The sequence below is a fragment of the Amblyomma maculatum genome, chromosome 10, assembly GCF_055883805.1.
Source record: "Amblyomma maculatum isolate TAMU_Amacu chromosome 10, ASM5588380v1, whole genome shotgun sequence".
Classification (NCBI taxonomy): Eukaryota; Metazoa; Arthropoda; class Arachnida; order Ixodida; family Ixodidae; genus Amblyomma; species Amblyomma maculatum.
In genome coordinates, this window is record NC_139353.1 from 24,844,968 (window position 1) to 24,870,296 (window position 25,329).

The window sequence follows — 25,329 nt, forward strand, 5'->3', positions numbered from 1 at the left end:
CACTATGCGACGACCATCTACAGGAAAAGTAGACAGCAGCCACAGATTACATTACAGCACCACCATCCACCATTGTTATCATGATGTGACTGCACCCTATGCAGGGTAAATGCTTCTCCCATACCTCTCCAATTAACTCGGTCCTTACTGCGCATTTCGATAAAATTGAGACCACTATAATTAGCCCCAATAAGCAGCTCTCCCAAGAAGCACTGCTATATAATGCTACTGCTTAGCACTACCAAGTCGAACTACTGCTTAGCTCGACTACTTAGTACTACTAATTTGCTCTACTAACAATGACTACTAATTAGCAAATAATTAAGGTCATTACTTAGTTAAATACATAATGTCCACAAGGTAATACTATCATAGCAACTCTTAAGGATACTTACGCTTCCCCTCTTTTTTTTTTTTTACCTCAGGAGTATCGCCAACCAGGAATCATTCTTTCCTTTACAGTTTTTTTTTCTTGTTTTATTAGAGAGTACAGATATAGCATGCCCTACTTTTGGGTAGCGGGTTAAATTATGTGCTGAAGGTTTGCAAACCGCGATACATGGCTTATTAAGCTGGGTGCGTACACGGTGAGCAACGCATAGGGAGCGTATGTTGGAAACCAGATCGTGAACTGTTTGAGCAAGATATCCTGACGCGCAAGTTGATACCTTCCAGAGGCAGAACAGCGTAAAAAACACTGCGCTATAGTCTGAACTAGCAGACGTACAAGTGAGCGGAACACGTACATTTTGGGATTTGCAAGACAATTGGATAGAGACACTTAAGGGAACCCCAGAGCATAAAAATGTCTGTTCAGTTATTTGCTGTCTGATAAGCAACACCTGGAGGTATTTAGAAACCCAGCTTACGTCTTGTTCATATCTTCGTATTCACTGCGCAGATTTTTATTCACTCTGCTTTCACGTCACAGGTGCCCATATTTCGAATAAACTTCGCACAATCACCAATGATACGCAAGTTCTGCAACCACTCGGCCACTGTTTAGAATGAGGGTCACATAGGATAGGTGAATTAATTTGTATTCGTCCGTGCTCTGGGGAACACTGACCGACGCATGCTACCCAACTCTTCTTTGTTGAGCGCATTCACCAAAATGAGCACATTTTTCTGTATTTGTCTTACATATAACTTTTGACAAACACCTCGCTATTATTTCATACTTGACGCAGTCTATTTTCCTCTCCTGAGCCATAGAGGGAGTCGATGTCCCTCTGGTAGAATCTTTGGAGTGGCTTCCTACACAGCTTAAGCGTCGGTGTCACAAGTCCAGTGTCCGGCATCCACTCCTCGGCACAAAGTTTCACCTTGAAGGGCACTTCGACTTTCTGCAGGTCGCTGGAACGCGCATACGCCAAGATGGACTCCGTGGCTGCCTTGGTCACTTCGGGGTCATCGCACAATTCCTTTAGCGATGCGCCCTTCTCTTTGCCCAGATCTCTGGCAACCCGCTGGAGCTCCTCGTAGTTGGGCGTCACGAGCGCAATCAGATAAGTGTGCAACGAGCTGCCGTACACAAATGCGTTGTCCACAAGATGGCAGGACTTGAGCACGGATTCGACTCGGCTCAGAGCGACGTACTCGCCGTACTGAAGCTTGACTAGGTCCTTCTTGCGGTCGATGATCTTGAGCGTGCCATCGGGAAAGATCTCGCCGATGTCTCCGGTGTAGAACCAGCGGATGCCGCCTTCCTCGCGGAACGACTGCTTCGTCAGTTCCTCATTCTTGAAGTAACCTTTTACGATGCATTCACCTCCCACGATGATCTCTCCACGAGGGTTTGGCTTGTCCGAGGTGCTGTAGTTGCCTTCAGGCCAGTCGACGAGGCGAACGTAACAGTCGGTAAGTGGGGCCCCCACGCGTCCCTTGCTCGTGTCCTCGTGGTGCATAACAGTGGCCGCGCAGGTGGTCTCTGTGAGGCCGTACCCTTCGACCACGTGGCAACTCAAGCACGCCCTCAGGAAACGGCGCGTGTGGGTAGACAGCGGCGCTGAGCCACTCACAACAAACTTAATTTTCCCTCCCAGCACGAGGCGGGTCTTGTTGAAAAGCAAGCGGTTGAGGAACGGTGTGTCGAAGCCGCGTTCCAGCCAGAAGCTCTTGTACTCGACGGCGTAGTCGAAGAAGGCCTTGAAGAAAGGTCCTCTTGCAGCGACGGCCTCAGATATCCCTTTGCGGACGCGGTCGGCAACGAGAGGTACACACGTGATTTGGGTTGGCTTGAGGAGGGTTGCATCTCCTGGACAGCCCCGTGCGATGGCGGTGGACCTGTCGGTGAGAGTCAGCGGGGAGGAATACCCTATGCGGGCACCGACGCAGAAGAGCAGAGATTCGACGGAGAGCTCGAGCATGTGGGCTAGCGGCAGGTAGGCGATGTGGGTGTCTTTGCTGCTTGAGACTCCGAACCCTCTACAGATATTGGCGAACGACCTTATTGTCGCCAGAAGGTTCGTGTGCGTGATCATGGCGCCCTTTGGAACGCCCGTGGACCCACTGGTGAACATGACGATAGCGACGTCTTCCGGTGCAGGTGGGCAGGTTTCAAGGTCGCACTCGGTTTTTCGTCTTTCAAGGCTGGAGAACGGAATGACCTGCAATAGAAGAGTAGACAGTAGAAATCGCTTTGTCGTCGTCTGAGGCGGTTGCACCTAACGTGGTTACGCATTGATGACAATTGGAAAAGCTCTTGGTCCGCAGCTTTAACAAACAAAGATTTTATGAGTAAGCTTATTTTGATGGAAGCCGGGTGCTATGGCCACGCTTAACAGCGTTATGTAGGCGCTAAATTATCACCATTAGGAATTAAGCTGGAAATCTCAAGGATAATCAAAAAGGCAGCTAGCAGGACGGTACGGGCTTAAGTACAGCCTACTTTTAAGCTTAGCTGAAATGACAAATAAAATGAATTGTTTGCCAATCCGGAAAACAATTATACGTACGGAAGCGATGCAGCTCCGGGTCTAGAGAAAGCTTTTACACGAGTACGGTGCTTTGCTCACAAACTCGAGGAAACGTACCCACCGAATTCGCCACCTGATATGTAATTGTGCAGGTTTGGAAGAGGAGACGTACCCACCGAATTCGCCACCTGATATGTAATTGTGCAGGCTTGGAAGAGGAGACGTATACCCACCGAATTCGCCACCTGATATGTAATTGTGCAGGTTTGGAAGATGGCACGACTTGCATCCGGGGAGATGCGAGTACCACAACCTGCCGCTGGGGGAGCTTCACTTAAACAGCTAAAAGTCCAAGAATGATGAAGTTGAATGGAAGTCTTCTGAACTCGCTAATCTTGCCAATTTCATTGAGCACATTTTATAGGAGAGTGTTCCTGGAGTGCGAGACGGGCGCAGAACGGGGTAGTTGAGTGAAGTTCATGGAGCTGTTCCTTGTAAAGAATGCGTGGATGGGTGATCTAATGCATCAACTGGTGTACCATGAGAACTCGTGCGTCGCTTGAGCGCGTGGCTATGAAACGGGCGAGCCCGAACGTGGCGTGGGCGGATCTACGGATGACTGTCGGTCACGGGATGCCGGCCCGGATGCATACAAAAACGGAAGCCTACAGACCGACCTCTATCCACTGGAGGGGATCGGATGAATCATCGTCTGTAAAGTGAAAGTGAGGAGCTTTTCGTGAACCGGTCTTGTTGCTAGTGCGAGTGAAATATGGTTAGTGTAGGGCAAGAGGGTCGCACCTATTGGAAACAAGTGAAATGTAAATGTTCCTCCAGCGCGTGCTGAAGGGCTTGCGGCTCAGTAGGTGCATATAAGTGCGACGGGACAACAAACAGATATCGTCACCGCATGCACAAATATGTGGATATAAGAGATGCTTTCCTTAATATGAGCAGTAAAGGGGTCGTTAAATAACTAGTATGAGAACGGAACCGTAGGGCGTTCGCCAGTGGCTCTTAACAGTACACCGAATGCACCCCCTTGATAGAGATAATTAAAACTTCGGTTGTATACGGGAAGCATGAATGGAAATGCGGGAAAGTACTACGGTCCCACATTTTCAAGCATGATAAGTATGGCAGAATGACGGATACTATCACCTGCCTTTCGGAGATCCGTCGCAGTGACCATGCGAACGAGGTATACTATATGAGTGCAATGGTTAAATGTGACGGCAGCCAAAGCGACAAAACCGACAGCCATCCTCTAGTGACCGTCTTTTCAAGGACACAATAAAACCTACACCGGGACACTGGCTGTATACTTGACGCGTTTACACACGTGTATGCTGCCTGTGCTCTTTTATTTGTCCTTCCAATCGTTTGCAATGAACGGACAGTTGATGGAGGAAGCGTCAGTGTTCGTGGTTCGCTCATTACTCATGCTCATGTCGAACCCGCGTGCTTTGAAAACCCACCCAATCGCGTTGTGCAATGCTAATAACACTGCACTCACAGTTTATTTAATTATTTGCAATACTGCCAGTCTCTAGTTGAGACCATAGCAAGTGGGCATTACATTCATAATATCGAAAAAGTAATGACGAAAAGAATTAAAGCAGCTGCTCTACAAAATACAGTATTAGGCAATTCTTAAAGCACAAAAAACTGAAAATGTGTTATCAAATTCGCGCAAACAGCTCACAAATTAAGAACACATACAAGTTCAAAAACGAAAGACGTTCACGCCGACAAAGCAGGCATCAGCCTGCAATTGAAGCTTTGTTTCCTGTGTGGGATTTAAATGCGACCACTCGTGATCTAACAAAAAGCATGTAAAATTGAGAGCGCCCTTAGCCGCCTATAAGTGACCAGTTAATTGGACATGGGGAGCCTGCTCAGCACTGTGCTCAGCCGTGTTCATGTATTCGCTATCGATGTAAATCATAAATTTAGATGTCAATAACAACCAAGCGCATTGTTTGAATCCTAGAGTAATTAAACTTGTTGGCCCAGTATGTGTTGGATCCGCAAGTTTGATCACTTCAATAAATCTAACAATGGCTTCCTTCTCTGACTGTCTGCGCATCAAGATCTGCATGAAGCACCTTCATTCTGCTCCTTCATATACTATGTAGGGCCAGCTCTATTACAAGTCTATTACAAGTCTATTACAAGGTCATATGAATACCGTCCTCGTTTTCAGGGGGAAGGTACCCGATGTCGTGGGAGTCAATAGAAAACCCTTCTTAAGAGTCCTCTAGAGGACGTTCCAGCAGTCCAAGAAAACGTGCTCAATGGTTTAATCGTTTTTGCACAGAAATCAGTCGATTCACCATGGCATAAAAACTGATATCGCTTGCAAGCACGCTTTAGCCGGCAGTATACGTATTCGAAAAACGGAATGTTCTGGCTGCAGGAGTAATAAAATGTTTAAAATCTTTTTTTACACATCTTCACCACGGCCTGCCCTGCATATATAGTTCTATAGTACAATGGTGGAAGAAACAGTGACTCACTTATACCTCTGCGAAGTTTTTTCTTATCACACGATTAAGATAACCACATGAACACCGTGTATAAAAAAATGACAAGATTATTCTACTACTTTCAAATACCTACAAATAGTTCCTTTAATACAGTTTCATGTAAAACAAATTGGGGTAAAATTCTGCCCAGTCTCAAAAGAATAACAGCATGTAAAAAAAGAGTTTTTACCATCCCTAAGAAGAATAAAGCGGTTAACTACGTGGATGGTTGGCTCGACTTGTCATTTCCCAAGAGGAACCTCCGCAAACACTGCAAACGCCTTATTCGACGTTCGCACATTATTACGGCAGCAGTGTAGCACTTTCACCACGTACCCCAGCTTGCTTACGAAGAAAACATTGCAAACTGTGACACGTCCAAACATCGAGAGGCTTAATCCATCAAATCTTCCAGCTGTTTTTCTCTCTTCTAGGTTTGCCAATAAGTTCACTATAAGTGTAAAATTTAAGAGTGCTTAGATGAAGTTGTCCACGATACGTTGGTGAAGACAGTCGGGGATGTCGTCTTCATCTCCTCCGTCAATGTTGCACTAAAGACTTTAAATAGGCCTCCTTCATTGTAATGAAAGCCCAAAGCACTCTCAATTCACCAAAACATGGCAAAGAAACGAAGTAAAACTTAGTTAAACTATCGCTAATTATTGATTATGCATGTATATCTGTGCTTAGCTAAGGTAAAGTACTGTTTAATATTTCGTTTGTACATTAATAGGTCTCCATTTCCCGGAATCAAGTCAGTTCGAACAAATAGCTCACCTGAGCTCATTTAGTTCAAATCAAATTTTTGCTCAATATTTTGGAGCAGGAGAAATGAGGCCGCGTTTGGTATTGACTGAAAAAGTTCCAACAGAATAATTCTGCATGTTTTACCGTCTAACACTTCGGCACCGACCAGCCTTTGGACACTTGAAGAATTCTAAACGAAAGGTAATGGCAGAGAAGGAGGAAAGGCAGGCAAATTTGCCAAGAGACTATGACACATTTATTACCTGTACAGTGGAAAGGAATAACTATATAAAGAGAAATGAATAAAAATTAAACAGTTAAAAATGAAGCATGAAAAAAATGCAAGGATTGCGTGCTGCAGAATCATAGTCTGTAGCCTATACCTGAGAGCCTCATTCGATTTCTTTTACAGGGACCGTCCAGCAGTTGCTTATAAAATCACTAGTTTTTAACTTTATCAGCATTAATGGCGATGGTTTCGAGTCTCTTACAAGCATTTGTCGTTCTTACCTGAGGTTGAGTGGGTAATGATACAGGTGGCTTGGAGTTAGTGCTTTCCATGTAGACAATATGTGTCAAGAGGGGCATCTTGTCCGCGATTCGCAGCACCCGCGGCAGTAGGTCTGCGGAAGTGACCAGGTGCGTCACTTCCGTCTCGTTGATGGCGCTTACGATGCCGTCGTTACTGAGGGTCGAGTACAGCGTCACCAGGGGGATGTTGGTCCGGAAGCAGGCCTGCGCAGTCAGCATCCACTCGACTCTTGTCTCGGCCAGGATGGCCAAGTATTGACGAGGCCTGACGCCTATGGACAGCAAGCCGCGAGCAGTGAGGTCAGTCTTGCGGTCTACCTCTTCGTACGTCAGCCACTCGTAGTCTCCCAAGATGAGCTTCTTGAAGGATTTCCCGCTGGGCTGCTGCTCTTCGGTGCAACTTAAAACGGGTCGCGTGCCGAGGGCAGGTCGACAAGAATGGCGTCCAATGGCCCTTCGTGCCATTTCGTCCAAGGTTCGGACGCCCCTCAACTCTTCGAACTCGGCGTTTTGCAGCCGCTTGTATGGAGAGGACGGGTCGCCCTCGATGATGGGTTTGGCGAAGCAAATGTGTTTTCTCTTCCAATAGTTCCAGGGCCTCTGGAGTACGATGTAGACTGGGAGTGTAATGACGTCGTAAGCGGCCGCCAAACACTGGATGAGACCAAGAAGTGACTGGATGGCAAACGGAAATATGGCGTCGATGTATGCTGCCATTTCTACCTTTACCAACGGTGAGGATGCGATGATGAAGCAGCAGAATTTAAAGAAGCCTCACTTTGATTCAGGATTTCAAGCGAAACAAGATGAAGGCGACTTTTAGTAGAGTGCAGCGGTACTTTTGGCTTTCATAATGGTCTTGATGCCGAAATGATGGTTAGCAGATCCGTGATGTGGCCGTCGCTCCCCCGCGGACGGCGCCCCAGACGGATATTGTAGACCTCTTCCGAATAGGATGCCTTGATCTCCGTCCGCGAAAGTCGATCCTGCAGCACAAAAATATAACAGTCGTCATGCGGTGCCGGTGTTGTCTAGCTTGAAACTTTTACTCCCATAAATAAGGTGTATTTAGACACTTGTTACTTAGAGTGCTATGCACCAACTGCGACGATGATGGAAGGATAAAATTAACCTATGTTTTGTCCTTTCTATTGATGAGTGCTGCCGAAGACGCGCGCTAACGCTTGTGTGAATTCAGCGTTAAATTCTGCGAGCATGTCCACTTGTATTCGGTCGTACGTTCCACTCACGCTGGATGCCAGCAAACCTAGTTGTCCTTCGCATCTGCAGCTTGCGAGCTGCATCGGGTAATTTGCTGCGGGTTGATTTGCTGGCATCCACAGGTTGACGTTTCCGCAAGTGACAGGCATGTTTGCCAGATGTGCGCTTTGTGGAATTGAAGATAATAAGAAATAGGCACCAGGACGTCAAGCGAATCCTGTCAAATGAGTGTAAAAACGGCACATAGAGAGCGGGCACAATAAGACCGGTACGTCAGCGGTTTAGATTCAATCATGTAGGGCTAAACAAGTTTCATGGCGTTTTCCTGGTTGCAGTTATTAGTATGTAACTGATCTTGAATCAGAGATGCAAATTTTTACATTTGAGCATTTTGTTTAGAAATCAGAAAAAGAAAAAAAAACGCATTTAGACGACTGTTTCCTTTACAAATTGCGCTACTGAAATCAGACGTGCAAGCACTGACTGAAATTCATTTCTTTTCCTACCGCTGATAAATTACAAAGGAAAAAATACAGACGCATTGTATCCTATGGTATCAACTGCAGTATTTCTCCCAGATTTACACACGGATTTACTTTTACCAGGGTGTGCGCGCAGACAGCTCCAATAAAAAAAATGAGAGACAGCTATAAAATTATGTCCACGGATGAAAATGATAAAAAAGCAGGAGGGCGAATGGAAGTCCAGATTTACAGAAACAGCGATGCAGCTGGACGAACATTTTAAAGCGTATCGCCTCGCACGTGTCTGTCCAAATAGGCAATCTTCTCTACCATGGAGGAAACTACTGTTTGGGATCGCCGTCAGGACGCAACTGGCGGCCATCTGGCGCGGCCAACAATCCCACTATAATATCTCACCTCTAAAACCGATGAAAATAAGTTTTACCATACATCCATACTGTTTGCTAACCCTCAGCCACAATGTTTCCGACTTATTCGTTGAAGAAAAAATAGTGGGGGTTTAAGCATGACTTTAACCTTGAACGAAGGCTCTGTTCAGCATGGGGTTTTAATAATAATTAGTTTACAGGAAACGAAAGAAGCAGCATCTGTCACACTATTCTGTGGACACCTGAACCGCGCCATAAGGGAAAGAAGGAAGGTGGGAGTGAAAGCGGAAAAGGAGGGAACGAGTTGCCGTAGTGGAGGGCTCCGGAGTATAATTGCGACCACCTGGGGATCTTTAAGCTGCACTGACCAATCAAGACGAGGATGCATTCGAAGTCATCCTCCGCAAAATTATAAAACAGGCTCTTGACTTCCCCGTGAACACCTCCAGTCAGCGTTTCCTGGGGTTGACAATGGTGAACACATTTCGGGAGCTGCGGGAAGCCCACTTAAAGACATCGTCGGATCGCCATTTCCTTGCCCGACTACATATCCAACATACCACTCTCATGGAAGAGCGCGTACGCATTCCATCGCAGTGGAGACGCGCCCTTCACTTTCGTCCTCTTCCCGCGAACATTACCCGAGAGTACCATAATGGCGGGCTCCTGGCGCGGGTGGAAGCCCTGGCTCACCACTATGGATTTAAATCCGGCGTATTCTACGTGGACGCCTCTGGCCTCCACCCTAGGGGATTGTGTACAACCGCAGTCGTCCCCAAATCTAAAGCAGTAAACGCGCTTACTTTTCGAGCCCGGCACATAACACACGCAGAGGGCGTCGCCATTGCGTTGGCTGCATCTCATCCCACTTACAAAACAATAATTTGCGATTCACGAGGGGCCTGTCGGAACGTCGAGCAAGGCTGGGTACCGTACCTAGCCTACCGCTTTCTACAAAACTGCGTATGTATACAGGGGACCCTACTCGCCGGAATATTGTTTGGGCTACTACACACATGGGAATTCAGGGAAATGAGGCAGCTAACGCCGCCACCCGCGCTCTCTCTCTCACTGGGCGCATTCCGCTTCGACCTCGACAATCAGGAATTAGAATTCACTCCTGCCTACTCTTTCAAAGATATCGTTCTGCAATATCAATCTGGCTATGGTCTTAAAACACAATACCCGCCCATATAAAGGCCTCTGAAAGGAGGAGGAGCGGCTTCTGCTCCGCCTTTATACTAATGCTTTGCTGTGCCCGGCAGCTCAAAAACACTTTGACCCTTCTTTCTCGGGCAGCTGTGCGCACTGTAGGAGAAGTCTTTAGATATCTACCACATGGTGTGGGCCTGCTCATCTAACCCTGCTATCCTCCCTAACACCAACCCCTCCCGGGAGGACTGGGAGGCGACCCTGCTTGGCTGCTGTGACCTACAAGAACAAATGGCCTTGGTGGATTGGGCCAGCTAGGGCAGCGGCCGACGCCGCTGGGATCCTGTGCACATCTCCCTGTATATACTTATTTCGAGTTATTAAAGGTCTTTCACCACCACCACTGACATTGCACAGCTCAAGAATGCCTCTTCGTTTCGTCTCCATCTAAACGCAGCCGCCGGTGGTCGGGTTAGTACCCGGGTATTTCGGTAGAGTAGTCGGACACCTTAACCACTGCGCCACCGCAACAGGGCATTTTTTTTTTTGCTAGGTGTAGGTTGGTCTTTGAGAAGAGGAAGGCGCAGTATTTGTCTCACTACTTCTCTGTGAACACCTACATTTAAATAAATCAGCGAGGCGAAATCCGATGTTGCACCCAAGGCAATATACTTTACGCCCTAAAAGCAATTTCGTTACCTTACGTTCACCTTAGTCCTTTTAATGCAAAAACATCAGGAGCACCATGAAAACAAAAACTGCTCGTCGGCGTCCGTTTGAAGCATTGGTAGGTAACGCGTGCATGCGTGTGCATAATGAGGAAGCAGCAGATAGAAGTGGAGATCACAACGTGGTACAGATAGACGTAATTACAGTGCATGACCATAAATATGCTAATGATGACTAAAAACAATGACATTGCAAACATAACTAAGCACGTGACTCGGAAAAATAGAAATAACATCACAATGTAGTGGAGATAGATTTAACAGTACATGACCATAAGTATGCTAATGATGACTAAAACAGTGGCACTGCCTAGATGACTACGCATATGACTCGGAAAAATAGAAATAACATCACAATGTAGTGGAGATAGACGTAACAGTACATGACCATGAGTATGCTAAAGATGACTAAAACAGTGGCACTGCCTAGATGACTAAGCATATGACTCGGAAAAATAGAAATAACCAAGTATGACTCGCCTAAAAAGTTACTAAATGACTTCAAAATTAAAGATGACTATGAATGACTCAGCGCATAAGATGAAGATATATACTGCAGCGTGCTCCCGCACTAGAAGGGAAACAAGCCTGCGTATGTGGTCTATTCCTCTTCGCAGGCATCGTGCTTGGGTTGTTGTCGTTAGTTCCCTTAACAAGACAAACCATCATTTGGCTGTGGTGTGATTTTTACGAAGCAACGCACTCATATTCGCCGTTCAGCTGCTCGTTCCGTCTCATTTTTCATTGGCACAGCGTTCAATGCAGTCCTCCTGTCAGGTTCGATCAAAGTAGCTATACGCAGCAGCTGTTCGCGATCTTTCTCGTGGCGCTTCCTATTATTATACGAGCCCACAGGCACATGTAGAGCTCTCAAGAGAGAGGGGATGAAGGCGAGGACAAGCTAACGTTTCACAAGCGTTTTCTTATCCCCTCCTCATCTTGGTTTCCGACCTAAAAAAACTACCTATCGCCGGCATTGTCCTGCCGGATCCCGCATTTAACACTTTTCATGGTGCCAGGAGAGCGTACTTCTAGCTTTTCTTAGTTCTTTTTTATTGAGCTAGCATTGAATGCTTACTTAGCGAAAACGTCGTGATATCAGGGGAATAGGTCACGGAGCAACAGGCTTTGCCGAGTGGAAAGTGGCACTCACTGGCACATGTAGGAGAACCTTTATAGGCAGTGCCCATTGTTAGCCTTCAAAATAATTGTTACACGATTCATGAGGTACTATTATTTACGACGAAGCCGATGACGGAATGTGAAAGTTTTCAGCTACCTTTTATTGAGGTTTGTTTATATTTTATAAATGTCTGCATAAAGATATTGAAAGTACTAACAATTGATGTGACCTGTTTTCTCAGAGCATAGGAATGCATTCCTCACGTTTCGTTGGCAAGCACTGAGTGGGATGTAATTTAATATTATTTTATATGCCGGCCGGTGAGTAGCTGTTGCATTCCTATATGTAGAAATGGAAATCGGGCAAAGGGAAATATGACGTTCGCCTGTCAACAATAGCGCTGATACGGAACTTGAGAAGTATCTGAGACGCGTATGCCGGCTCTTGGTGGAGACACTATCAGACCAACTTCTCACTGGGCAAAGATTTCTGAGCCCGCGTATGTGATGTCCGATTTGCAGCGCGCTGATCCTGACGCCATGACGCATTGAAACTGACGCTAGAAATTAAAAAAGACCCCTATTAACGTTAATCTTTTAGTTTACGACTTAATTTCTGTGATTACATTGTCTCGAGATATTAAGATATCTCTACTGAGCCAAGGTGTTGCCAAACAGATTTGCATGAACCTGTAGCTGACGTGTGTGTGTGTGTGTGTGTGTGTGTGTGTGTGTGTGTGTGTGTGTGTGTGTGTGTGTGTGTGTGTGTGTGTGTGTGTGTGTGTGTGTGTGTGTGTGTGTGTGTGTGTGTGTGTGTGTGTGTGTGTGTGTGTGTGTGTGTGTGCGCGTGCGTGTGCGTGTGTGTGTGTGTGTGTGATGGCATTGCGCGTACTGTCATCATCATCATCATCAGAATGATTATATCCACTGCAGGGCGAAGGCCCCTCCCATATCATTCCAAGTAACTCTGTCCTGTGCTAGCTGCATCCACTTGATCCCTGCGAAGTTCTTAACCTCATCCGCCTATCTAATTTTCAGCCGCCCCCTGCTCTATAGGCTTTCCTTCTCTTGGAATCCAGTTTGTTACCCTAAGCGACCATCGGTTATCCTCTCTTCGCACTACATGTCCTGCCCATGCCCATTTCTTCTTGACTTCTAATAGAATGTCAGTAACTTGAGCTATTTATTTGACCTGCTCTGCACGCTTCCTGTCCCGTAACGTTACCCCTACCATTTTTCGTTCCATAGCCCTCTGCACTGTCCTAGATTTAAGTAGAACCCTCTTCGTTAACCTCCACGTTTCAGCCCCACAGACGCGTACTGTACGGTCGCATTAATAAGACTTTTGATGTAGCGTCCACTCAATTCTCGGATGGTACACATGACACATATACAAGGGCATTTGTGACAACTGTACAGTAAAACGAAAATTCCATCCAACCATCTTTATTAAGTATACATACACAGATGGCTGGCGACTGCGAGGGATCAGGAGGAGACGGGAAGGTTAATAAGTGACCTTTTTTCCGACTTCCTCTCCGTGCGTCCAATAAAGCTTACGGGATAGATGCGAGCGAGGAATGTTTCAGTGGAATCGCGGATAATTGCTTTGGTTTCCTGCGCGCTCGCGAGCGCTGAATGTGTGTCTGCGCTCGCCAATCATGATATTTTCTCCCCCCCCCCCCTCAATTAATTGTCGCGAGCTTTCATGTGGCTGTCTCCCAAATCCTGCTGTTTATAGATTAAAAAAAAAAAACGAAATGGAAAACAGAGTTGCGATCGCAGAAATATAATATAGTTGAATCTTGGCTTGTCGGCTCGCAGTAGATGCATGTCACTTTTCTCTGCTATCGCTATAAGGACCTTTATACGCACTTAATACTAAATGAATAAGAGAATTAATAAACATATAAGCAGGATAAAAACAAGATAAGGAACATAAATACAAGTATAGCCCTTCATATCCAAATCATTTCACTCCATGGCTTCCATTTCTGCCATTTTCACGCTTTCCACTCCATTCTCGCCACTTCTTGAGTGAATCGTAATTTCTAGAAAAATGGACATTAGAAACAACAACGGCAGCATCCATCCCTGGAATAGTCATTTAGGTACATGGGCTGTCCGAATTTTTTTTTTCTACCCCTGCTGCGGAGGATCCATATACTGAGCACATGGGGTGGCCCCTCCATGAGTGCATACTGTATGGAAGAAAGGGGGCGCTCTCCGGTCTACCCCTTCCTCCTCGCGTTTACTAATATTTAACAATATTCGCCACCTGAAGTCTTGAAAACTTGCTAACCTCCTCTCCACAGAGGGCAACCGGAAATAAACCGCATACCACCAACATCGCTTCAGCAGCTGCGGCCCATGATATAGTTAACTTTTACTTGAACAAACTTCTAAAGACCGTAAGAAAAAGCTTTTAAAGTGAAAGGTCGCTCAACAGAAATAAGTATGTGGAAGTTTGTTTCCATCAGCTTCAAGAAACATCCGGTGTTTATATCATATCCGAACCTAATTTCAATTTGCCCCTGTGCTCATTTGCAAGCGAAGAATGCAGTAATCGTTTGCAGATATTTTGAGCTTAGGACCGCAGTGGTCTTGAACTCACTGTGTTCAAGCTCTTGTGAACCTTGACCGGCACAAAAGTCTGCTGGGCAGCAATGGTCTTCATTTCATCCACTCAGATCATTGCCTCTGCAGATCGCGTTTAACCAGCAGACACACGTATGCCTTTCTTGGAGCTAAAATACTTAGTAAGGCTGAATCTCCTGCTATGACTGTGCAGCCAATTAATCATGCAAAACTAGCTATGGATTTCCTTGACTATAAGGTTGTTTAGATAGTAAATTAAGTTTAAAGATATAAATGACGGCCAGTTTCCGTCACGCGATAATGAAACGTGGTTCTCAGCGTACAAATATTCAACAGAAAGTGCAGGTTATGCTTGTTGAAATGCTCAGTATGACATGGGATACCCAGGATGAGACCGCAGAAAGTGTTCGTAAACTTAAATGTGCAATAACAAAATTTTGTTCAAATGAAGCGCGTTTGCGTAGTGTTCAATGGTGATTTGGTGGCGGACTTCAATAATTAAAGTTCGTACAACTGAATACTTCGTTTAAGAAGCGTTAGTTCAAGTGGTATTCTGCTGTATATTGCGCCCACGACTGCGCCATGAGAGTAGCTGTAGAAAGACGTCGAAAATAAAGCTGCTTACATCTCCCTATCGTTCAAATCATACATGATAAAAAACGTCGAGAGACTTAACCCGGTTACGCCAATCGCAGTGTGCTGAGAAGTACTGGTTTGGCTTAAGGTTTAGGTGCAGGTCAAAGGTTAAAATCAGAGGTCAATTCAAGATCAGGTATGTCATGGGCTTCGCTATATTGGCCTGAGTTTGAATTACCGGTGCGATCGCCACGTGTTTCTGAAGTCATGAAACAGCCAATCAAAGCAACAGCACGCGATGTTCGACGGTGTTCGATGCTCACCTCACCCTTCCATATCCGACTCGATCGTGTCACGTGGTCTCGTGACGTCATACAACCCGCCGACCAATCAGTGCCCAGCTTTGTCACCTGGGAGCTTCTAGCGGGGGCTGCTAGTGTCCCGCTGACTGCTGTGGCAACCACCAGGTGTAGGTCGCTATGGCAACGGCTAATGACCTAACTCGAATGTATGAGATCACGAAACAGCCTGGTCAATCCGAGCGACGACACGCAGAATTCCGATTCTATAGACTTGTGTGATCCTATTAGTGTATTTCTCAGCACACTAAAAATATTCGTAGGAGGCACTTTGGACAACTCAAGTGCGTGGAGGCGAAAGCCTTAAAGCACGGTAGTCTATTGAGTCTTGTCGCGCGACCGGTTCGCGCCACTTGTCGAACAGCGCCGTAATGGTATCACCCATTGACGTGATGTAATTAACTTTAATGACGTGGCGTGATTAGTTAATCAGTCACAATTAATTATATAATATGATAATTAAGTATACATATGCTACAATGTGTAGTTCATTTTAATCAAGTTTTAATTAATCAATTAATTATTACCTGTTTTACGTTCGATTGGTTACCGATTATTTTTTGTTTATTATGCCGTCACTCGTGGTGGGTGATGACGTCATTTGATATAAAAGTTCAGTGCGGATTTCTGCGGACGGACAGACGCACGCGGGAACACACACTCATGAGCCTATAAATTCTCTCGCTTAACAAGTCTTCCATAATTTAGCGTCAGCAGGAACCGCGGAGCGATCTTTTGTTGCGCCTGTTCTTCTTGTGCGTCACGTTCGTGCTGCTTTCCGAACATCGGCGAAGAAAAGGAACAAACCGAAGGCATCGCAACGGACGAAGAACGTGCTCGTACGGTTGAAACACGATAGGCGCAGATCGGACGTTGTATATGTGAGACGACGCCGCCGTGATTGAGCGGTGACGGAATCCGTCCGCCGCGCGCTCAGAATTTCCCCGTTCTCGTATGCGCGGCCGCGTACATGATTCAGAGGGAGGCGAAAGTAACCTCTGTTAAGTCCAACAAATGTTTTATGCCCTCTACCCTGCAGACCGAATTTTGTCTTTGGGACGATTTTTTTGCCATTTTTTTAAAGCGTGAACAAGTGTGGAATTAGAGCGCGATGGTGATGAAGACACGAGAAAGGCATGCAATTCGACACACACGGTCACTAGAATTTTATTCATAACTGAGCAGTGTGCAAAGAATTCTTTTGAACAATTATTTTTTAGCAAAACTTTTTATTGTACGTCTCCATTTTCATCATTTCGTCTTTGCGCGTTGTAATTTTATTGTCTGTCATTGTTATCTACACGAATTAAAGCGCTCAGTCGTACTGCGTTTTTTCTCTGCGCAGACTTTTTTCCCGCTTCGTGACCTCGTTTGGGGTAGTTTATTATTCCAGCAACTGTGAGCTTGACTCGTCGCAAATGCTGCCAACATTATGATACACGACTTGTGCTTGCTGAAAGATAGGCTTTATTTGTACCCACATATATACAATATATACACGAAAGGGAAGAAGCCAACAGTCCATGAAAAGAGCACTTTTAAAAATTTTTTTTATGTTGTCCTGAATTCTTACTATAACGAAATTAGCGTTAAAGATAATTAAATACAAAGTAGAAGGAAAAACAACGCGTCAATGGTGGGGACCGAAGCCACTACCTCCGAATATCGCTTCCGATGCTTTTGTCAACTGAGCTACATTGATTACTTTCCAACGATCTACTTTCTTGGGTAATAATGTTGCCTGTAACCGAACCTTGAGAGTGTTTACCAGCGCCACCCTAATCCATAGCGGCGGACGTGTAACATCCTTACGTGCCGGGAGCGTCACGTAGAACGTGATCAACACTGAGGGCGGAAGCTGTGTGAGAACCCTCTTACACTACCTATGGCTTCAAGACTGCCAGAACCGAGACCCTCGTAAGCTAATAGCAGAAAATATAAGGGGAAATGAGGGGCTTGTTATTATGCACGAAGGGAAGAAGCCAACAGTCGGCGAGGCCAATGAAAGCGCAGGGTTTTCTTCCTGTTTTAAAATATTTTTTGCTGTTGACCTGCATTAGTACTATAATGAAATTAGCGTTAGAGATATTTGAATAAAAAGTAGAAGGAAAACAACGCGCCGATGGTGGGAAATATATATATATATATATATATATATATATATATATATATATATATATATATATATATATATATATATATATATATAGGTGGGCGGATGAGATTAAGAAGTTCGCAGGGGTCAAGTGGATGCAACTAGCACAGAACCGGGTTAAGTGGAGAAATATGGGAGAGGCCTTCGCCCTGCAGTGGGTATAGTCAGGCTGATGATGATGATGATATATGCAAGCTTGAGGCCTATCTTGTGGACAGTTGGACAGCCTGACCCATGTGGGATTGTCTTATTTTGAGGCCGAAGTCTTGCTCCCATTAAGAGAAAAGCAGGCTCCGTGTGCTCGCAGATGCTCTCAAAAATACGTCATCAAGCAGGATTATGACGTAAGAGCTATGGCGTCATAATATCGTAACACAAAACCATCCCAAACCGAACGTACCACCCTTTAATTCAATGTTAAACACGTCGGTCGGGCACTATAATGGAGACCCGCAAATGGGACCTACCTGTTGGATGTTTTTTTTTTTTGTTTAGTTTGTAAGGTATAGCGTCCCAAAGCGACTCAAACTATGAGGGACGCCGTAGTGAAGGACTCCGGAAATTTCGACCACCTGCTGTTCTTTAACGTGGACTGACATCGCACAGCACACGAGCGCCTTGCTTTTCACCTCCATCGAAAAACGACCGCCATTGCCGGGATTCGATCCCGCATCTTAGGGTTCAGAAGCTGGGCGTCCTAGCCACGGCGGGTTATTGATGTTATGTATGTCGCCCATAAAATATATATAAAAAAAAAACAACGACACGTAGAGACGCTTCTCGATCAATTCTGGCTGTGGCAGTCATAAAGGACAGGCCTTGGCGTGCAGATCTGATCATTTGTGCACAATAGGTTCGTTCGTCATTTGGCCCTTGTACGCACACATCAAACGTCGTAATGTCACGAAAACAGTACGTGACACGACTCGCTGTTGGTAGCACACACAGAGAGATGCGTAGCACGAACTTCTTTGTGCACTGTTTATAACCCTCCGACCAAACGAAACATGGAGGCTTCGAAATAGCCAGCCGCACAGCGGCGAAGAAATGGTGCGCTTTACAAGAGGAAAGAAACGCGTTGAGGAAGACGTAACAGCTGTCAAGGAACCATAACAGTGTTTTTTTTTCTTTGTTTGCTTTTCTTGTCCGCGGTTGAAGAATAAGCTGAGCTCAGGAGAGTTGAAAATATGTTTCGACATCATTTCTTGCGCCAAAAATACAAGCGAAGGCAAGATCGCCAAAAATTAGGCATGTTCCAGCGTCACTTGGTTGTAAAATCCTTATCGCTCTGTTCAGGCCGAAGTGCGGAAAGCATGCGAGTGGCTAAATAATGCTTACGAAAGTTACAGTGTTCGATTTTATTAGAAAACCTAAGATAATACTTTGTCTTTATTTTAACACTCCCTGTTGTCCTTAAAAACAGTTTCATGCGCTTGTGTCCAAATCTCGACGTTGCAGAAATGCTTTTTCTTTTCTTATAGCGGCCGTTATTCCACTGGAAATATCCCGAGAAATGAAACGATCAAACTTGCGAGATTGGTAAGCCAATTATTTGATGCCGTATAAGTTCATTAGCTCGAGTTATTTCGGCAACCACGGGAGTTGCTTATTAATATACATTAGAAAAACGTTGGCGGTACATAGCGCTGAGACACAAGGCTCTTGACCAGAAAGTGCACGAGCTGCGAGAAGCGCCTTAGTGGATGGCTCAGGAGGTGTCGACCACCTGGTGTTTTTAACGTGCACTGACATCGCACAGTGCAGAGGTGCCTTGCTTTTCGCCTCCATCGGAAAGCGGCAGCCGCGGACAGGTCCCACATTCTTGGGCACAGCCGTCTAGTGTCCTAACCACTGCACCCCATCGGTGGGGCCTATTTTCTGTCAATTAATCACGAAGTATGCACCCAAACACTAACCTCGAGTTGACGCGGACTTTGCAATGCATTCACGAGCATATTGGAAATTACTCTCAAACAAAAGACAGTGCGACGTGCATTCAAATTAATAAACTAAAGGTCTCGGTAACAGCACAATATATATAGCTGATGTGTGAAAAGGAACTAACCTGAAGAAAACTACAGCCTATAAGTAACGCAAACAATGATGACCCAGTAAAGTTTGGTTCAAAATAAAAAAAAAAAGCAAAGCGGGCGGGTTCAATAAAAAAATCTGGATATCCCAATGACCAGGGAAAAAAACAGGGGAATTTTTGACATGGTCGTTCGTGTCTTCTTTGCGGGGTATGGTTTTACCGGCCGTCAGGTTTGACAGTGTAGTTTCATTTCCTACTTTCGCAGAGCGAAACATAACTCAGCTTTAAAAAGGTTTTGACTCCGCGTTGTCTTCAGCACAAAATGTTCTCGATTACAAAAAGAAAACAAAGAAAAAAACACATCTTTCTTCGAGCTTAGTGAACGCATCGATAATGGTGTCTCATTAACATAGGTATGCATGTTAATACGTATGTATGTTCACGTGTATGTCGACTCTTATGCACTTGTATATATTCCTAGTGCATGTGACGAGCTCCTGATGGCCCATTGGACATAAATAATTTGATGAGCATGATGCGTGCCCCACAACACGCAAGTATTTTTTTTCAGAGTGCTTGCAGGCATCCGTGTCTGGCCTCAATTCCGTTCCGTCTGTCAAGCATGACATATTACTCAAATCTATTTGTTATACTGCGCACAATCTCTATGCAGATCTTTGACTTCTCTCTCTCTTTCTCTCTCTCTCTCTCTCTATTTGTAATGAGATCGAGCCATCGCGTTTTCTCGGTACATGTCAACGGCTGTTTATATAATTGTGCCATCCCGTGGACGCAGCCATGTTATGCCCTCAAATGTCTCGAGCCGTCAAATATACGTGTGGCACGTCACTTTGAGCAGATGAGCGATGCCCGTGCACAAGAACAAGTAAAACAGAAAAAGAAAATACCAAGAAACAAATAAAAAGCTAGGAAAAAAGGAAACTCACTATAACAGCTGTCAGGACTTAAATTAATGTTAAATTTTTCTCTTCCTGAAAATGCGAGTCCATCGTATACCCACCACTGTAGACGTGGAGTTCGTCTTCTGTGCGTTAAGGTCGTAGGAAAGAATACCGGCTGCATCGGCCGCGTTTTGCAGAATGCGTCCTTGTGCTATGCGATCTCTGTGCACACTAAACCAACCCAGATGGTCAAAAATTATCTGACGCCCTCTCCTCGCTGCAGTCTGTCTGAGTGCCCATGTCAGGCTTCGGGACATTAAATTTCCCCAAACTAACGAACTAAACCTGAACACATAAAAAAAAAACTATTGAACACACGTAGGGTGTCCGCTGTTGTTACAGCAAGTGGACTAAATGAGCGACGGGGAGAGGAGATTTTGCGGATTTTCTGGCCCAGGATTTGGCCTCAATGTGTCTCAATATTTTTTTCTGCGACCTTAATGAGTTTTGAGGGCGAACAAAACATCTCTTGCATTCTGTTGCATCAATTCGTATTTACCCTTGCAGTTCGTTTCCGAGACCTGCTTTAAGGTCCTTTAAATGTCGCACAGGTATCTCTCGGCAGCTCCATTCCGCTGCTTATGCCGTCAAACGGACCGATAACGTGCTACCTTGCGCTCTCGTTTTTATATGTGCTATCTGTGTGCATTTCTGCAGCAGCGCCACGTTGCGTGGAAGGCGTCCACAACACAGCTTGTTTTTACTAGCACCGCTTCCTGTGTCCCCACTGGGAGCCACGAACGCGAGCCTGTCTATCTGCTGTTTTAAGCTTGCTTGCTCGTATAGATTGCCGCAGTCGCTACCGCGTAATCGGGAAAAATCAAGACAAATGGTACTTTGTCCCTGGTTTGTGTCTTTGATGAATGAATGAACCTGACACACAGCATGCAGTCGACATTTTTTTTTTTTTTTTGTCACACGCTATTAGCTTGCTTTATTTTACTCACCGAAAAAAAAAAGTGCAGCACATCTCAAAAGAAACGAGGTCTATATATGAGTTTGCTTTTAAGATGTGTAGTGGTGCTCTTGAGTCATTCGTGCTGGAGTCACTATAGATAAGATATCAAAACTTACTGATTCAGTGACTCTTAACTCGTGCGAGTTCTAACTTGCGGATGGCTATGGACGAGCGTTCCTGTCGCCTTACAGTGACTTCTCTGCGATTACATAAAGCATGACAAAATGTTTCCTCCATTTGTTGCAGCTACAGATTTTAAAGCGATACCGTTAAAGGTCCCGATCACCGAAAGTCCGTCGCCACTGTCGCAATCGTGAGCTACAGGTTAGCCTTCCTTTGTAGCCGTATGGCTACGTTTGGGTGGACGTTATGAGTACTCACTTATTACGGACCTCTCTATGGTGCTGCAGCCTTCTTCAGAGGTTCCTTAGTTGATTGTTTTGCAGTTGTGTCGCCACAACGAGGCACCATCCTAACTACAGAGAGTTCAGTTGTTTCTATAAAAACTTCTGTTGTTATTATTATACAGGCTCCTCAAAATCTAGAAGTTTGTTGAGATGGCACAAAAACTTATGTTTTTGACGGGGTTGCAAAGCTGGCGATGTGTAACCAGACACAAAGTATGGCCCTGAACCCATGTTGTGCGTCAGGCTATGTACATGCCATGTTTACCAGCACAAATGGACTCGCGCGCATAATGCTCCGCACTTCCTCCGATGGCTGTAAAAAAATTGCAATTTATTTCTCTCCTGTACAGTAAAAAACCCTCTCTTCTTTTGGCACGCGAGCATGCGCCATTTTTTAAACGGTGAATTAACTAAGCAATTATATGAAGTCACCCCGCTGGGGTGGTGCAGTGATTACGGGGCTCGACCGCTGTGCCCAAGGATGCGGAATCCAATACAGGGCCTCGGCGGCCGCTTTTCGATGGAGGCGAAAAGCAAGGCGCCCGTGTGCTGTGCGATGTCAGTGCACGCTAAAGAACCCTAGCTGGTCGAAATTTCCGGACTCCTCCACTACGGCGTCTCTCATAGCCTGAGTCACTTTGGGACGTCAAACCCCAAAAACCAAACCAACGCAATTATATGAAGATAGATTTTTTAAACGGCAAGACAACTACACGTCACTCCACAGAGAAGATATTTGACACTGTGTCGCGAGTAATCCGGGATCTAGCAGAAACCGCGCTGGGGTTTCTCTAATTGCATGATCTTCGATGGTAATGATCGTCGCTGGCTATCGCGATGAATACTGTTGTTAGTGCTGGTGTGGACCGATAGCCCCGCGGCTATCGGTCCAAATATTCTTTATGTATTTCGTTTCCTACAAATAAAGATCACTTTGATTGATTGATAAAACTACATAGTTACGCTTACTTTGGACAGTATTATCAGTTGCTACGAGAATCATACGTGTGGATTTCGGAAATTCTTGAACTAGTCTTGACAGTTAAATCCGTCTTGAAGAGTGCGTTTATTTTACTTAGCTATACCTTACTGGATTGAAGTATACATTTGTTCTACTATTCTACTAAATTCTATATCTTCAATGCTTTTTGAGTATTTTGCCCCACGTGAACCTCCTCCCCCCCCCCCCCCCCCAACTACTCACTCACACACACACACTCTTCCGCATCCGAAATCTCGGATATCTTTCGGAAAAAAAGTTTCGCTCAGTACGCGAGTAAATACAGCTGTTATATGCTACACCATGGCTGAATCCTGGAATGGTTTCGGCTAAACTAATTCTCACTTCTTCTTGCGACACTGCGGAAGTTACGAGACTCCGGTTACGACCACGATGCAGCCTGCGGGCCTGTAAGGTTACCTACAGCAGGCAAGACAATTAGTATGCTTGCTTCGCGGGAGCCATATATGCTCTATTATATCGTGTCCATTCCATTGCGAGAAGAAGCGAGATGGAGCACAGCATCCGCCCCATCGGTACGGTTCAGAGCTCTCTCTTCAGAAGTACAGAATCACATATCGGAGCGGTGCAATGGGGGAAAAAGGTATGTCAGTAGCAATGACACAGCCCAAAGGTACACATTAAAAATCGGTTTTCAAGCATAACAAGCGAGCTTCTCTCCAATACAGGCTGAGATTTTGTTGCTCGAGTTCTACCGTTGTAGAAAGAAATGCACTTTGCTTTTTGGCGGATTAGAACGAAGTTGTATACAGAAGTTCTACTTGCGAATAGGATACTTTTTTTTCTAAAACGCCGTACTCGAAGTGCGCGCGGGATGAGAAGCGATGGCTTGAAGCGTTGGGGATGTACACTCACCGCGACGCGCAATGCGGAGTCAGTTGCCGCCGGTAGCGGAGTGTGTGCGGTCTACGCCTCGGCGTCTCTCTGCTTGCCGTCGTCTTCCGGCTTTGACGGGCGCGCGCTACGCAGTCCCCGGCGCGCACCGTTTCACCACCAGTCGAAACGCGGCGTCGTCTCTGCCACGTGACTCGGCTTATGCGCCGCCACACCGCGCACTCGACATCGGCGGCGGTGGCGAGGGTGTGGGGAGTCCTTTGTTTCCTGGATGGTTGCGTATACCTTCCTGAAATATTTCTGCGAACCACTTTCTCTGCGCGCTGACATTTCGCCATCGAACTATCTAGCTATTTATAAATAAATAAATAAATAAATAAATAAATAAATAAATAAATAAATAAATAAATAAATAAATAAATAAATAAATAAATAAATAAATAAATAAATAATGCTATATTTGACGTTCTCATTTATTATTTTTTCCACAGCGACACAAACCGCATAACATACAGCAAAACTGATGCACACTGAGGCAGTCGTATTTTCTCAGCTTTGTCCTGTAGTATTTGACTTCTAACAGTTTTTGAACCGTCTGTATTATCTGCAACGTAATTCCCATATTTTTGCATTAGTGCCAGGTATTCTTGGAATATGAGCTCATGTGGTGTGGGCATTTTACGAATTTGTGTCAGTGTGAGGTCAAACACTGCAGAGAGGCTGCACCACGGTTGGAGTAGAACACTTGACATTTAATTCAATAGGTACAGGTCCTAGCATTTTTCTTCGAAATGCAAGAGTAGCGGCTTCATTGCCTGGAGCTTGTTGCTGAAGGGAATTCGGGATGGGCATTCCGTGACTAAAGGGTAACATAGATGTTTTAGCTGAGAACAGATTTTTGAGGACGTATGTACAAGTTAGGACAGTTCTTCGATCTTCTAAGGCGCTGGCTATTAGGGTTATTCTGCATGCACCAGGTGATAACCGTGAACCAAGATTATGAATTGTATCTAGCCGTTTCATCTAGAGTGGTCTTGATGCATAGTATGCGGTTCACAGTATACTGTGCACATATAGTCGAACTTGGAGCGGACCAGAGAACGATAGATGTGTAACAGGCAAGCCCTGTCAGAACCCCAGTATTTCCCTGACAGGAATTCAACACAAATGGGGACTGGGGTACTTTTTTCCTTTAGGTTGCTTATATGTAAAAAAGTTAGTTTGTTATCAAAAGCGACAGCTAAAATTTGTTTTCTTGTTTAACGGGTGATGCAGTTTGGTCCAGGTACGATGTGGGATAAGCTTGTAAGCCTCGTTTCAGTAAGAACAGAACGACTACGTATTTATATGGGGAGAATTTGAATCGCATTTTTGTCCGCCTAAGTGGACAGCTTGTTTACAGTCATCTGCATTTGTCTCTCGCAGGTTGACACGCTGGAGGAATTGCATGCTATCTCGAGGTCATCTACATAAACAGAATACATTATGGAGCTCGGGATTATTTTACCTATGGAATTCATTTTTACGAAGAAATGTTACGTGCTAAATAAATAAATAAATGGAACATTCGAAAGATAGGAAGTTCGATATATTATAAGATTAATTAATCGCTGCGTAATTCTCAGCC

The 25,329-nt window shown here is 45.2% G+C and overlaps 2 protein-coding genes across 2 annotated transcripts in view; one reads left to right on the forward strand and one right to left on the reverse strand.

Annotated features, from left to right (window-relative positions):
* barr (non-SMC condensin I complex subunit H) overlaps window positions 1–25,329 on the forward strand; it is a 166,717-nt gene that overhangs the window by 9,454 nt on the left and 131,934 nt on the right. The window lies entirely within an intron of this gene.
* LOC146175910 (long-chain-fatty-acid--CoA ligase 4-like) lies at window positions 467–23,864 on the reverse strand. The gene is made up of 3 exons (XM_084582275.1): window positions 23,724–23,864; window positions 6,704–7,710; window positions 467–2,609 (listed from the first exon to the last, which is right to left on the reverse strand). Exons 2-3 carry the CDS (start codon window positions 7,439–7,441, stop codon window positions 1,176–1,178), a joined length of 2,172 nt encoding a protein of 723 aa, XP_084438401.1. The 5' UTR covers window positions 7,442–7,710; window positions 23,724–23,864; the 3' UTR covers window positions 467–1,175.

Excerpts from the sequence above, each read along its gene's own strand:
- LOC146175910 (XM_084582275.1), bottom strand. The coding sequence starts at position 7,441 with ATGGCAGCATACATCGACGCCATATTTCCGTTTGCCATCCAGTCACTT. Across the intron at positions 2,610-6,703 it reads CATTACCCACTCAACCTCAG|GTCATTCCGTTCTCCAGCCT; the intron begins GTAAGAACGACA and ends CTTCTATTGCAG.